Here is a 16,811-nt window from a genome sequence, read left to right as displayed (position 1 = left end):
TCATATTTTCCTTGCAGAGGTGCTGACTCCAGGGCTGGAGCTACAGACGTTAATTTTTCAGTGTGCCAGGGGTGCTCACTGCTCAACTCCACTCCACCCTTTCCCCCAAGGCTCCTGCCCCTTGCCCCACACCTGCCTTGCCCTCGCCCCTTACCCCCCAGAGCCTCCTGCACGCCATGAAACAGCTGACTGTGGTTGGCGGGAGGGAGGGGGAGGCGCTGATCAGCAGGGCTGACAGCAGATGGGAGGCGCTAGGAGTGGGAGCTGATGGGGGGCTGCTGACATATTACTCTGGCTCTTTGGCAATGAACACTGGTAAATTCTGGCTCCTTCTCAGGCTCAAGTTAGCCACCCCTGAGCTAGCATTTGCAAAAGGCAAAGATTATTGCTCTACCTAGTACCTGCACAGTTTTTCAGACTAAATATATAGTTACCATATACTTATATTTTTAAAAGAACGCAGGAGCAGCAATTATTTTTTCCCCATATTTAACAAATTCACCTTGATCTCCACGCACAGGATTGGCCGGTGTTCCACAAAATGATAGGTCTGCAGTCTGGTGAGGTTAGGAAGGCACATAGCATAGCCACTAAGAGTGTCCAAGTCTTTATCACAGCGAGATTCTGGAAAAATAGAGAAAAGTAACAGTTTGTGTACATGTTTATTTTACACTGCAGAAAAGAGGGACCATCAAGAAAGGTAAATGTAGGACACAGCCATTATTTACCACTGATTTTAAAGTAAAGAAAGACACAGCACTAGCTGTCCTCCCAGTATAACTCAAGGCATCATGGTATAAATCACCCTGAATAAAGCCTCAGTTGGAAGTGGGCTAGGAAGAGACAGACTATTTTCTTATGAGATTCATGAGGACATGTAAGCGGCTAGGCCTTATTTCAGCATGGGATGGTAACTCAGATGCAATCCTACTCCTGCTCCTAGCATATGATCAAGTGAACATATCACCAGCTTCAGTGCACAGTCTCTTAGGGTGCACCAGTTTAACTGAATAGATTTGGACCAGATTTAGTTAAACTGATGCAAAATCCTCACGTAGATGCACTTAAAACCGGTTTAACTCTTGCTTAAATCACTTGAGCTTGCACTGAATTAAACTAAACCAATAAAAGCAAGGATTAAACCAGTTTATGTCTACATAGCAGGTTTGCACCAATTTATCTAGGATGACTTCAAATCAATTTAGTTAAAGTGGGCAACTTTACAAATGTAGTCCAGGCCTCATGCTGCTAGGAAGAAAGGAAGAGGAGATGGACAACTGGGAGGAAGAAATACGGAAGACAAAGAAAACTTATCCTCTCCTAGAATCACATCTGTCACTGACAAGTAGTACTGCATCCAGAAAACCCAGCTTGGGCATTAGAAATGGCAGCAGTGATAACGTAAGGCCAAATGAAATGACCAAAACTAAGAAAGAAATGGAGCCCACCCTTTACTTGTAAATGATGTTCTCTCCTGCTCACATCTGTCACTTCACGCTCCCCCCACCCTTTTTTTTTTTTTTTTTTTTTTTTTTTTAAATCAGTGGAAGAGGGTTTGGTCCGTTTGATACAATCTTACACTTCACGAGACACTGTCTCAGAAAGAACATTCCTCTCCAGAAGGGGGGACAGATTTTGTTCTTCCTTTCCAGATTTACTATCAGATAGGTGCAAAGGTTCTTCAAACTGGAGAACAGATTCCCCTTGGGTGGGAAGGAACGTATTCTAGCGAGGGCAGAGAAGCTTAAAGATTACAGAAAAAACAATCACAACACACACACACACACCTTACAGTGCACATTTTATCTAAATGGCAATGAATAATAGTGCAAAGATGGATTCCTCCAAACTAATTAGGCCTCAGATGGCACTTGACTCCAGATGCTGCTGTACATTTGACAGATTAATCCATTTGCATGATTGTGGTGTGCACATTTAATTGTAGTATGGACCACAATCACGTTTTGGTTTCACAAGTACTGGAAGGACCATCAAGAGGGTCATCTTCAGCCAGACCCCTGCACTCACTGGGCAGGATTTAGTATTACGTAGACCATTCCTGACTAGGTGTTTGTCTAACCTGCTCTTAAAAATTTCCATGATGCAGATTTCAACCTCCTAGGCAATTTATTTTCCATGTCTTAATCACCCTGACGTTAGGAAGTTTTTTCCTAATGTTCCAAACCTAAACCTCCCTTGCTCCAATTTTAAGCTATTGCTTCTTGTCCTATCCATCAGAGGTTAACGAACAACCAATTCTTCTCCCCCTCCTTGTTAACAACCTTTTCTTGTACTGAAGTATGTCCCTCTCAATCCTCTCTTTCCATACTAAACAAACCCAATTTTTCACATCTTCCTCACAGGTCAGTTTCTAGACCTTTAATCAATTTTTGTTGTTCTCTGCTGCCCTCAATTTGTCTACATCTTTCCTGAAATGGCACCCAGAACTGGACACATACTCCAGTGAGGCCTAATCGCGCAGAGTTAGAGCCAGAAGAATTAACTTCTCATGGCTTGCTTACAACATCCTGTTTAATAATCCGAACATGTTTTGCTTTTTTGCAAACAGTGTTACACAGTTGACGCATATTTAGGTCTGTGTTGGCTCCACTATGAACCCCAGATCCCTTTCTGCAGTACTCCTTCCTAGGCAGTCATTTTCCCCTTTTGTAGTGTGCAAACTTGATTGTTCCTTCCTAAATGGAGCACTTGTGCACTTGTCCTTATTTAATTTCATCTTTATTTACTTCAGCCAGTTCTCCGTTTGTGCCAGATCATTATAAGTGCCACTCTCTCTACCATTACCTAAATAAGTGGATGAAGCTATTGAACAGAACCTTGATGCGAACTGATCCCTGCAGTACCCCACTCATTATACCCTTCCAGCATGACTGTAACCCTGATGATTACTTCTCTTGGGAACCGGCAAAGAGTCCTGTGGCACCTTATAGACTAACAGACATATTGGAGCATGAGCTTTCGTAGATGAATACCCACTTCTTCAGATGCATGTCACCCACAAAAGCTCATGCTCCAATACGTCTGTTAAGTCTATAAGGTGCCACAGGACTCTTTGCCGCTTTTACAGATCCAGACTAACACAGCTATCCCTCATACTCTTTGGGAACTGTTTTCTAAACAGTTTTGCCCCCATCTTATAGTAGCTCCATCTAGGTTGCATTTCCCTAGTTTGTTTATGAGAGTCATGCGAGACAGTATCAAAAACTCCACTAAAGTCAAGATATACCCCCGTCTACAGCTTCCCCCCCATCCACAAGTTTTGTTACTCTGTCAAAGAAAGCTATCAGGTTGGTTTGACAATTTGTTTTTGACACATCCATGCTGTTATTCATCACCTTATTATCTTCTAGACATTTGCAAATTGATTGCTTACTTATTTGCTCCATTATATTTCCAGGTACAGAAGCTAAGCTGACTATTCCCCAGGTTGTCCTTATTTCCCTTTTTATAGATGGGCACCATATTTGCCATTTTCTAGTCTTCTGGAATCTCTCTCATCTTCCATGACTTTTCAAAGATAATCGCTAATGGCTCAGATATCTCCTCAGTCAGCTCCCTGAGAATTCCAGGATGCATTTCATCAGGCCCTGGTGACTTGAAGACATCTAATTTGTCTAAGTAATTTTTAACTTTTTTTTCCCTATTTTAGCCTCTGATCCTACCTCATTTTCACCGACATTCACTATGTTAGACAGCCAACCACCATCAACCTTCTTGGTGAAAACCGAAACGAAGAAGTCATTAAGCATTTCCACATTTTCTGTTATCTTCCCCCCACTCGTTGAGTAACGGGCCCACCCCGTCCTTGGTCTTCCCCTTGCTCCTAGTGATTCTGTAGAATGTTTTCTTGTTATCCATTATGTCTCTAGTTAGTTTGATCTTGTGCTGTGCCTTGACCTTTCTAATTTTGTCCCCACATACTTGTGTTATTTGTTTATATTCATCCTTTGTAATTTGACCTAGTTTCCACTTTTTGTAGGACTCTTTTTTGATTTTTAAGTCATTGAAGATCATTAAGCAAGGGTGGTCTCTTGCCATACTTCCTAACTTTCCTACACAGAGTTGGATAGTTTGGTATATGTACTTGTGTGGTGTGGGGGAAAAGAGGTAGCATAAACTACTACAGACACAAAGAAGGGGGGCTGCAATCAAGTAAGTTTGTGCTGGTCTGTAGTATGGTATCTGAATGTCATTGGTAACCACAATGTGTTGACACAAACTATATGAAAAATGTGACAGGCTATAACCATGTTTATAACAGACCATTTCAAATATAATTACAAGCCATAGCATAGACAAGGGATATTCTTCCAGTGTTTAATAATTATCTCTTTGGTGCTCACCAAATGCAGCATCCCTACTAGTGTATAGTGATCAACAGAAAGACAGGGCTTGAACAGCTGAATTTTCTTCAGCGCTAGGCATAATTTCTAAATTTTCTTAAGAGAAGCATATTCTGCCACACTTCTATTACTGAAGAATCTAACAGCATGAGACATTGTAGCAGAACAGTTACAGAAGTTAACAACAAAGGACACTTTCAGAGGGAGCACTACTGAAGAAAGAGGGGGTTAGACACTTATTCCACATTCAGAACAGAATACAACTGCACTCTTGGGAGCATCCAGCTTACTCAGTTTTATTTCTAAAAGTCATCACAAATTACATGGAAACAAAAACCTAATCCTTCATAAATTACCTATTATTTCCATGTAGTCAGTATATTCATTCCTCATCACCAGCCTTTTCAAAACAGAAGGCGCTTCTGAAGTGAAGCCACACACAACTGTTTTCCAAAATGAAAATGGTCATATCTTAATAAACCATGACATAATTCCTGTTTCAGAAACAATGTCCGCTTCCTGTTTGAAGACTGTTCTGGGAATCATGACAAGGCCCAGAGTGTAGCTTACTTACATAAAACGTAATGAAATTTTAACTCATCATCTCTTCCCATCCCACCCCAGACACACACTCAGCCGCCCCTAGGACTCTGACCCATTATATCTCTCAGAGCTGGATTCTTAGTGGAGAAGGGAAAACACTGCAGTTACGGGACAATTATACTGACTGCAGACGTTCCAGAAAAAGAAAAATGGAGAAAGAGGGAAATTAGACAGAATTTTACCACATCAGAAGAGCTTCCTAAATTCAGAAAATGAGGTTCAGTGTATAAGCAGTAGCTAGGACCCAAGAGACAATGATGATTTCTTTGTTACATGTTTACATGAAATCCAGCTTCTTCCTCACTTGTCTCTGAGGGTATAGATAAGAAAATTGCTTTAGAGGGCTGATCAATAAATATTCATCAAGTCAGGGATACAAAAATAAAACAAACAGGGTTGTTCCAAAACCACTAAAATTATTACAGGGGCTGATGAAATGCTGATTCTTCCACCAAACCTAACTCCATGTTGAGTACTAAGTATACAATTGCCACGTAGTTCCTTAGGCTTTTTTATACTGGAAGGTTAAATCAAAACTGGTCAGTTCAAAATTAAGTCACTATCAATGGGATATCTCCCATCATTTTATTACCAACTTCTGCAGTTTCACAGGATGCAGACCCAGTGGTAGCACTCAGATAGGGCAAAGTTATTTTACCACTTGTCTACTGAATTTTACTTCTGGGGGAATTCTGTGTCACTGCATATGCGCAGAAATTATGTCCTCTGCAGATTTCTTTGTTTCCCCATAGAAAAATGACTGACAGGGAAGAAAAGGGAAGCCACAAGAGCAGTCACGCGACCTTCCCCAGCAGTATGTTTTGGGTCCCCCAGGCAGCCAGCAGAAAGATTAATCATTATGGGGCATGGGACAAGGTTGGAGAAGACCTGTTCCCAACCCTGTGCCAGGCTCAGCTGCTAGCCCTGGCTGGGCAGGGGAGGACAGGACTTCCTCTTCCCCTGCTGGTTCAGACCCATCCCCAGATTTCTCCCAGAGCTGCACTTCTTGCCCATCGTGGCTCTCCACTGGCCTATGCTTTAACTTCTGCTTCCTGAGTAGTGCAGTACTACTGGTTACATAGCTCTGAAGAGGAATCTTCCCAAGGGCAGCTTCTTTCGGGACCTATTAAACTTGTTTTGTTTCCTCAAAAGCTGGAAATCATATCTCCTTGGCTTGAGATTGAAGCAGAATTGCTCCTTTGCTTCTCTCTCAAGTAACTCCAAATCACAGTGGGGGAGGGGGAGGAGAGAGATCCCTGTATAGAGAGCTGCTCCTCCTTCCACCCAACCCTCGTGCATCCAGACCTCTTCATACCCAGACCCTCCCACTGATCCTCACCCCTACACTCAGAACCCCCCCCAATGAGCCCCACTCCCCCTGCACTTTGACCATCCCAACGAGATACTTGCACCTAGATCCCACTCCACCGAACCCCAATCAGCCGCACCTGAATCCCAATACCAGAGCCCACTCCCCCAGCATCTGGACACCCCCCCGCGAACCTCCCACATCTAGACCCCCCCCCCAAGCTCTATACTCCCTCACTCAGTCCCAACCGCTGCAGCCCCAACCACTTTCACCTGAACCTCCCCGCTGCAGAGATCCACAAAAATTACAACCCAGAACCCCCAGTAAGCCCTGCATCCAGATTCCCCCCAGCACCCAGATCCCCCACTGACCGCCCACACAACCCAGATTGCCCCCCAGCAGAACCCTCTCAATGCACACTGGATTCCCTCCCCTCCTCCACTAAGCCCCTCCACATTGAAATTCCTCCTTGCTGAGCTGCCTGCCCACACCTGATGCAGCTGCATGTGGTGGGGGGGGGGTTTCTGGAGCAGGCCCAGTCATAGAATTTCAGGAGTTGGAAGGGATCAGGAGGTCATACCATCGCAACCCCCTGCTCAAAGCAGAAGACCAATCCCCAGATGGATTTTTGCCTCACAATCCCTAAATGGCCCCCGTCAGGTGAACTCAAAACCCGTTTTTAGCAAGGCCGAATGCCAAACCACTGACTATCCCCAACCCATCAATGGATATTAGCCAAGATGGTCAGGAACATGACCCCATGCTCTCGACACCTCTAAATCTCTGGTTGTCAGAAGCTCGGACTGAATGACAGGGGATGGATCACTCTGCAATTGCCCTGTTCATTCTCTCTAATGCATCTGGCACTGGCAACTGTTGCAAGACAGGATACTGGGCTAGATGGACCATTCTTCTGACCCAATATGACTAGTCTTATGTTCTTATAATATACTCTCACACATACGTGTGGGAACCTAACATTGTTCATAGATTCATAGACTTTAAGGCCAGAAGGAACCATCATGTTCATCTAGTCTGACCTCCTGTACATTACAGGCCACTGAACCTCACCCATCCACTCCTGTAAGAGAACCCTAACTGCTGGCTGAGTTACTGAAGTCCTCAAATCACGGTTTAAAGACTTCAAGTTACAGAGAATTCACCATCTACAATAGTTGCAACTTGCAAGTGACCCGTGCCCTATGCTGCAGAGGAAGGCAAAAATCTCTCAGGGTCTCTGGCAAAATTCCCTCCCTACCCCAAATATGGCAATCATTTAGACCCTGAGCATGTGGGCAAAACCCACATTGCTGAACCACGCTAGACTAATAAATCACTTTGGCTCCAATTTTGCAAGGATTTATAGAATCATAGAATTTAGATGCTTAAAGTTAAAAATTGGATAGAGACGAAGGTGCTTTGAACTACCAATTGCCACTATCTCATTTGCAAACTGGTGTGGTTTCTTTCTACTCCATTTAGACAGCTCAATGCAAACACAACTGGCTGCTCTTCCTGCACATTTAGTTGTCCCAATGTATTCTGAAGAACATGGTTGGGCACTTGACCAAACAATTCAGAACTGGAGAACATGTGATCTGTTTTGTAACTGTTTGAATGCCTCCCTATGTCTGTGATCCTAATGCCTGGGAATGTTATTTTCAACCCTTCCTTTGAAGAAAAAAAAAAAAAAAATGTGCACGACTCCCATATTCTCTAACTTTTTGATTAGGTAAGGGACATTTGCTCAACAGATGGTCACTCTCTCTGAAGTTTGCTACTTGAGTCATAAGGACCATAGATTTGTCTCTGGCCCATGCTGATGGAAGCTGTTCATGGAACTTGCAAAATAGAGTAGGAGATTGCTCCAAGCCTTCTCATCGAAAGAAAAGACTCCCCACTGACTTCAACGGGTACTGGATCAGGCCCTCAGGGCACACTGAAATCCAGTTCCATGAGAACTTTGGTTCCGAGAGGTCTGAGAAGCCAAGAGTAGCTTCAGATTGTGCAGCAAAAGATCTTCTCTCTGAATGAAAAAACCAAAGAAGACATGGTAACACCACCACACCATGTAGCTCCTCTTCCACAATACAGGTCTGTCACAACTTACGCGCATTTAACATGCACGATTTCGGCTTTACACTGTAGGGCCAGAGTCGGGCACGGTGTCACGGTTGAGTGCAGCCTCACCACTGAGTCCGTGTCCGCGGTGGGGAGAGCTGCACAATGATCTCCCACCTCTGTGCAGCCAGTGGCCTGTGTGCCTCAATGCCATGCTGGAGCCTCCAAATTTAATTGCACAGAATTTTTAATTTTTGATGCAGAATGCCCTCAGGAGTAACTGATTAGACGTTATAGTGGTTGAAACTAGGACTGTCAAGTGATTAAAAAAATTAATCGCGATTAATTGCACTGTTAAGAGTACAATTTATTTAAATATTTTTGGATGTTTTCTACATTTTCAAATATATTGATTTCAATTGCAACACAGAATAGAAAGTGTACAGTGCTCACTTTATATTTATTTTTTACTACAATATTTGAACCATATGGATAAAAATCAGTGATTAAAAAAACCATTTTTTCATTAAATGCTTTTTGAGGAAAAAATTATCTAAAGTAGTTTTAATTAGGATACATTATAGCTCAAAGATATCTCATTATAAATTTTAATTCTATAGTATGAGACAATATATTCATGTAATGTTTAAGAAAAGTTTTGTAAATGAGTTCCAGTAGTTCATGGATTAGGGACGCAATCTTATGGGGCTCCAGGGGCTTCTATATAGATTATCTAGGTTAATCTTTCTACCTACCTAATAGGACTCAGTGCTCAGTCTAGAAGATACCATCAGAGATGCTTAGTTTTGCAGTTCTCAAGCTGTGGATTTGTGTCTCCAGAGAAAACATGCTTATTAACAGCAAAAATGTTTTTAAATAAATATATAGAGGTGAGAAATAACAGACCTCAACCCCATTGTCCCTCTGCAGTTGATAGATAAAATGATTTATGCTTGGCTGTTTTTGTAATGCTTGGCTGTTTTTGTGAAATGATTCTATGACGGGCTTTCATAACCTATGTCAAACATTGCTACGTACTTTGATCGAGGGGAACAACGTGGAATGTTTAACGTGTATCAACAGGCAAATAGACCTATGTACCCCACGTCTGCAAAACCCTGAAAATATGCTGTGTCAGTGTGGTCTGATATGATGTCAATAATGGTATATATATGTAGTACCTGCTATGCTTCGGGGTGTCACTCCTCTGGCATTAGTCGGGGAGGGCACCCGTCCAGCTGGTCGTCTAATAAAGGTCTGTATAAAACGCAGTCTTGTTCTCTGTGCCTCCTTGGAGTAATTGACTAGCTCCGGGGATAACGAGCCCATTTGGCTAACGCAGTCCCTTACCTCTCTCTAAAAGTGCAAAGTTTCAAAAAGTTCAATGAATAGAAGATTGTTGGGGGCAGAATAGATCTGGACAAAGAGAAGAAGTCTGGAGATAAATGTGAGAAGGGAGGGACAGGCCATAGAGACAAGTGTGAAACTGTTTGAGCAGCATATTCCAGAAGTCTTGAGGTCTTTTTGGGTGTAGCCTTCATTGATTTGAGATCTACCATGCCATTCTCTCACTAGAAGGGAAAACCTATAACGGTAGCAGACCATAAAAGAGACTCCGTTTGGGTCTCATCTATCTCTGAGTTGCATTAAGGTTATAACACACAAGAATGCACTTTTATGTAGAAATCCAGGATTAAATCAAATCTTCCTAACTAGTGATTTAAATCATGATTTAAATGAAATCCACCCTGATTTGCACTGTAAAACACAAAAGAAATAGTATTTCAATTCACCTAATACAAGTACTTAGTGCAATCTCTTTATCATGAAAGTTGAACTTACAAATGTAGAATTATATACAAAAAATAACTGCATTCAAAAATAAAACAATGTAAAACTTTAGAACCAACAAGTCCACTCAGTCCTACTTCAGCCAATCACTCAGACAAACAATATTGGTTACAATTTTCAGGAGACAATGCTGCCCATGCCTTGTTCATATCACCTGAAAGTGAGAACAGGTGTTCACATGGCACTGTTGTAGCCGGAATCACAATATATTTACATACCAGATGCGCTAAAGATTCAGATGTCCCTTCATGCTTCAACTACCATTCCAGAAGGTATGCGTCTATGCGATAATGGGCTCTGCTTTGGATAACAATCCAAAGAGAGTAGAACAACGCATGTTCATTTTCATCATCAGGAGTCAGATGCCACCAGCAGAAGATTAATTTTCTTTTTTGGTGGTTTGGATTCTGTAGTTTCCATGTCAGAGTGTTGCTCTTTTAAGACATCTGAAAGCATGCTCCACTCCTTGTCCCTCTCAGATTTTGGAAGGCACTTCAGATTCTTAAACCTTGCGTCAAGTGCTGTAGCTATCCTTAGAAATCTCACATTGGCACCTTCTTTACATTTTGTCAAATCTGCTGTGAAAGTGTTCTTAAAACAAGCATGCGCTGGGTCATAATCTGAGAGTACTATAACATGAAATATATGGCAGAATGTGGGTAAAACAGAGCAGGAGACATACAATTCTCCCCTAAGGAGTTCAGTCACAAATTTAAATCAACACATTTTTTTTTAACAAGCATCATCAGCATGGAAGCATGGCCTCTGGAATGGTGGCCAAAGCATGAGAGGGCATATGAATGTTTAGCATACCTGGCATGTAAATACCTCGCAACACCAGCTACAGAAGTGCCATGTGAATGCTTGTTATCACTTTCAGGTGACACTGTAAATAAGAAGCAGTCAGCAGTACCTCTCGTAAATGTAAACAAACTTGTTTGTCTTAGCAATTGGTGGAACAAGAAGTAGGACTGAGTGGACCTGTAAGCTCTAAAGTTTTACATTGTTTTGTTTTTGGGTGCAGTTATGTAACAAATAAAAAAATCTACATTTGTAAGTAACACTTTCATGATAAACAGATTGCACTATAGTACTTGTATGAAGTGAACTGAAAAATACTATTTGTTTTATCACTTTTACAATGTAAATGGTTGTAAAAAATATGAAGCGAGCACTGTACACTTTGTATTCTGTGTTGTAACAGAAATCAATATATTTTTAAATTTGAAACATCCAAAAATATTTCATAAATATCAATTGGTATTCTTTTGTTTAAACAGTGCGATTAATTTTGATTAAAAAATGTTCATCGCAGTTAATTTTTTGAGTTAATCGTGTGAGTTACCTGAGACTAATCAACAGCCCTAGTTAAAACATCTCTTCACAAGTGCTTCCAACATTACTAAGATTAGTGGAGATGGATTTGTAGTAAATTTGGAAAGAAACCAAACAGAAAAATCTAGACCAGTTATACCAAAGGATATTCCCAGCAAGAAACTTTTACTGCTTGGAATTTAACATACCTGCCAATAGATTAATACCATTACTAACAAATTTATCTTACTACTCAGTGATCACACAGATTTCTGTTTCAGAAGTACTGTCTTCATACCCCAGTCAAGTACATATTGTTTATACACGAATAATAGAATCAAATCAAAGGACTGGAAGGGACCTCGAGAGATCATCTAGTCCAGTCCCCTGCACTCATGGCAGGACTAAGTATTATCTAGACCGGGGTGGGCAAACTTTTTGGCCTGAGGGCCACATCTGTGTGGGGAAATTGTATGCAGGGCCACGAATCTAGGGTTGGGGCAGAAGGATGGGATGTGGGAGGGGGTGTGGTGTGCAGGAAGGGGCTCAGGGAAAGGGTTTGGGATGCAGGAGGGCTGCAGAGTGCGGGAGGGGGCTCAGAGAAGGGGGTTGGGGTGCAGGTTCTGGCCCAGCGCCACTTACCTCGAGCAGCTCTGGGGTGGCAGCAGCACACAGCGAGACTAAGGCAGGCTCCATGCCTGCCCTGGCTCTGCTCCTGGAAGTGGCCAGCATGTTTGGCTCCGGGGGGTGGGGTAGGGCAGGCAGCTCTGCTGCATGCTGCCCTTGCCTGTGGATACCACCCCCAAAGCTCCCATTGGTTCCCTATTCCTACTGCGGGGGGGCAGTGCCTGCAGGTGAAGGTAGCACACGGAGCTCTCTGCTCTCCCGCAAGCCCCTTCCAGGGGCTGCAGGGACATGGTGCCAACCACTTCCAGGAGCGGTGCAGAGTCAGCACAGGCAACCCTGTGGGCCAGACTGAAAGCCCTGACGGGCCAGATCCAGCCCATAGTCTGTAGTTTGCCCTTCCCTAATCCAGACCATCCCTGACAGGTTTTTGCCTAACCTGCTCTTAAAAATCTCCAATGAGAGAGATTCCACAATGTCCCTAGGCAATTTATTCCAGTGCTTAACCACCCTGCTTTTCCTAGTGCCCAACCATCCTAATGCCTTATCCATGTAAAAGACTGAACTATTACTTACTCTACAGAGTAAATGTGATGGAGATATTGTAAACGGCGTGGATCCCACTGTGTGTGCAAGAATCTCCTGTGTGCAAGATCTAAATCTTTTCTTTGGGGGCAGAACCTCCCTGTGCTCCTATGCAAGGGCACAAAGGGTGCAGCCACTGACACCCTCTGTCATTCCCTTGCAATCCGCAATTGGGAGATCTCTGAAAAATGGGAGGAGAGGGCAAGTTGTGGAATCCATACTAACTACAGTCAAATCACCACAGCTTCTGTAGGGCAGTGGTTCTCAAACTTTTGTACTGGTGACCCCTTTCGCACAGCAAGCCTCTGAGTGCAACCCCCCTTATAAATTAAAAACACTTTAATATATTTAACACCATTATAAATGCTGGAGGCTAAGCAGGGTTTGGGTGGAGGCTGACAGCTCACGAATCCCCATGTAATAACCTCGTGACCCCCTGAGGGGTCCCGATCCCATTTGAAAACCTCTGCTGTAGCATAACTATTCGTTCTTTGAGTATGCATCAGCATGGATCCCACTGTAGGAGATGGGAAAGCAGTCTTCTCACTGCACAGTGGGAATGAGGAGTTTCAGCTTCATTAGTCAAATAATGACCGAAGCACTAATCTCCCAAATGTGACATCTGATCTAGTTGCTAAGTCTAGAGCATGATGTTAGATTAAGGTCATTGGGTGGCTCCACTTTGCAGCCTTGCAGATCTCAGGTACTGTACACTCCTGAAGCAGACTGAAGATGCTGTCTGTGCTTTGTCGGAGATGGTCACAACACTCAGAGAGAGGTATTCCATAGCTATCTGATAAAATGGACATACGTGTGATCCATTTAGAGAATCTGAGAGTAGATGGCCTGGCCTTTTGAAGGGTCAGATTATGGTTACAAAGTGTTGATGAGACAAACTAAAAGGCTTGATCTTGTCAATGCAATAGAGTAAGGTTCTGGAGACATGCAGTTTGTCGTTTCTTTCCTCCCCTGTGGAGATTTGGGAAGAAGGCAGAGGAAGATTGACTGGGTCGAGTGGAATTCTGCAACCACCTTATGGTGGAATTTGAAATGTGATCACAGCATAACTATGAAAGAATTTATAGGGAGGTCCAACCGCGAGGGCTTGAAGTTCACTGACCCACCTTGCCAAAGTGACAGTAACCAGAAAGAACATTGCACAGGTACGATGGGATACTGTCAAGAGAACTGAGAAGAATGAGCAAATTCGCCAATATTCCTGTGAGGTGGACCTTGAAAGCTGACCACTAGATCAACATGCTTCAAGGGCAGCAAGTAGTCAAGGATCCTCAGGCTACGTCTTCACTATCCGTATCGGCAGGTAGCAATCGATTGCTCGGGGATCGATATATCGCGTCTCATCTAGATGGATATATCAATCCCCGAACGCGCTTATATCGATTCCGGAACTCCACCAACCCGAACGGAGTTGGAGTCGACATGGGGAGCTGCGGACATCGATCCCGCGCCGTGAGGACGGTGAGTAATTCGATCTTAGATACTTCAACTTCAGCTACGTTATTCATGTAGCTGAAGTTGCGTATCTGAGATTGATTTTCCCCTGTAGCGTAGACCAGCCCTCAGTATCAGTGCCTCTTCTGGACATTGATTGTTGCACTGTCCGTATGAAGAACCTTTTCTATTATGAGGAACACATCGTCCTTGTTGATGGCTTTCTGCTCTGGGAGACTGCTCCTAACAGATTAATGAAATCCTTAGCAGTACTGCTCAACCAATCACCATCCAATCTTTCAGGTGCAATGTCTGCAGATCTAAGTGCAGTATCTGACCACAATCCTGGAATATTATGTTCAGACAGGCTGGGAAATAGTTGTGAGGCAAAATCTGCAATAGATCTGACAGATATAACTAGCCTCAACCAGTAAAAAAGGATTACTGTCACCGTGGATGTGACCCTGGGGTGGGGGGGAAATGAGTGCAATGACATATAAAAGAGGCCTGAGTGCACTGTAGCAGGAATGTCTCTGGCAACAAACCCAGGCTCATGCCTCCTCTGAAGCAAATCCTGGGTATTTGGTGGCAAAAACGTCTATTGTGGGACTCCCCTGTTGACAGAATACTGGCCCCATGATGGGCTTTTGCAGTGACCACCAGTGGTTGGGTTACTAAATGCCTGCTGCAGAAGTATGCCAGGCTGTTGCTAACTCCCAGAAGACGCAGAGCCTATGGGGTTATTCTATGTTGATGACACTACAACAATAGCTTGATTGCTTCCTGGCAGAGGGGTGATGAACCAACTCCTCCCTGCTTGTCTATGTAGCTCATTGCAGATGTATTGTCTGTCAATATCTTCACCATCAAGTTCCATAGGATAGGTAGGAGTGCTGCACAAGCCAGTATCATGGGCCTGAGTTCCAGGAAGTCTATATGGAGATTCAAGGTGTCCTGGGATCAGGTGCCTTGCATGCGTAAGTGGTTCAGATGGGGTCCCCACCCAGTTCCTAATGCATCCATGAAGGATGTCATTGTCAGAGAGAGTACAGAGAATCAAATTTCCTTTCAGGCATTCTTGAAGTATAACCACCAACTAGGTTCCTGCTTGAGCTGGGACTGTGACCCTCTTCTTCAGCTGAAGTCCTTACACCACATGAAGTTATAGGAGCCACAGGTCAACCTGGACAAATGGCATCACATATATACACCAACATGTAGCCTAATAGTCCTGGGATAAGTAAGTACCATCTTAACTGGACTTCACTTTGGGTAACCTATTATCAAATCAACTGGACTGGAACATGTCCTCAGGGAGACTTTTTGCTAGCTGAGAGCTGATCATAGCCCCTGTGAACTCTATCATCTGTAATGGGTTGGGATATTTTCTCTTAGTTCACAAGGAAACTTAGCTGGGTGAACAATGAGAGCGCATACTCGAGGGCTGTTGCAGTCTCCCTCTGGGACTTGCCTCTGATCAGCCAATCTGACAGACAAGGATGCCCTGTCTCTGAATGTGCTGCTATCACCATTAGACATTTCATGAAGACTCTTGGTGCTGTAAGGAGTCTGAATGGCAGTAATATGTACTGGTAGTGGTTAGACCCAATGTGAATCTGCAGTACTTCCTGTGATCAGGAAGCATGGCTACATGGAAGCATGGATCTGCAAGCTGAGAACCATGAACTAGTCTTTAGCCTGAAGAGATGAGAAGATTGAGGCCCACATTACCATTCACAACCTGAGATGGCATAAATACTTGAGTTCCCTCAGCTCTAGGAGAGGATGAAGTTCTCCCCATTCCATTTCTTTTTGGGATAAAGAAAGTATGGGGAATAAAGGTAGGTATGTCCTAGTGATGATGAGAAGGAACAGATTTCCTGTAAGGGAAGCACTGAGATTATGGCACTCTCTCAGTACCAGAGTTTGAAGCTCAAATACTTAGTCTGCCAAGGGCAGCTGAGGTTGTGCCACCCCACACAGAAGAATCTGACCATCAGAAAATCAGTTCAGATGGGCTGAGTTCCTTTTGTCGTAGTTTCATACAGCTAGTAGAGAATTCTGAATAATTTCGCTGTAACTAAAGAATAGCAGGTCAGATATTTATTAGGTTCTGTCTTGCTGCCATAGGCAGTAGTAATGATCAAATGGAGGGTCGAGGGAGAATGCCTTTGTATGGACGAATGAGGAGGCAGAAGGGATATGCACTGTCCTGATGGATACAGTCATCCAAAATACTATGATCTCACATCCCTGTTGCACACGTGCAAATATAGTGGGATTCACACTGACATCACATTTCCAAAACAAAGAGTAAATTCCTACAGAAGCCCTCTCTAAAGCAGCAGAAACTCCCTGAAGTCCAGGCTGAGAGTCCACCAAAAACGGCAGCAGCAAAAAGATGGCCTTAACCTCTGAGGATAGGACAAGCAGCAATGGGTTTTAATTGCAGCAAGGAAGGTTTAGGTTGGATATTAGGGAAAAACTTCCTAACTGTCAAGGTGGTTAAGCACTGGAATAAATTGCCTAGGGAGGCTGTCGAAGCTCCATCATTGGAGATTTTTAAGAGCAGGTTAGACAAACACCTGTCAGGAATGGTCTACATGAGTGGTCACCAACCGGTCAATCATAATCGACTGGGCAATCCT

General features: G+C 43.4%; 1 protein-coding gene across 2 annotated transcripts in view; it reads right to left on the bottom strand.

The window, feature by feature from the left end:
- The window catches only part of IPPK (inositol-pentakisphosphate 2-kinase), a 100,636-nt gene that overhangs the window by 16,674 nt on the left and 67,151 nt on the right, over positions 1-16,811 (bottom strand). Inside the window, exons 5-6 of one of the 2 annotated variants that reach the window (XM_075072795.1) lie at positions 4,721-4,807; positions 503-624 (exon numbers count right to left, since the gene is read on the bottom strand). In XM_075072795.1, the coding sequence (XP_074928896.1) occupies positions 503-624; positions 4,721-4,807 (209 nt within the window). The remainder of the gene's footprint in view (positions 1-502; positions 625-4,720; positions 4,808-16,811) is intronic. The other variant, XM_075072796.1, reaches the window with a different exon arrangement.

This window comes from Chelonoidis abingdonii, chromosome 16 (genome assembly GCF_003597395.2).
Source record: "Chelonoidis abingdonii isolate Lonesome George chromosome 16, CheloAbing_2.0, whole genome shotgun sequence".
NCBI classification, from domain to species: Eukaryota; Metazoa; Chordata; order Testudines; family Testudinidae; genus Chelonoidis; species Chelonoidis abingdonii.
This window is presented reverse-complemented; position numbering and strand designations above follow the sequence as displayed.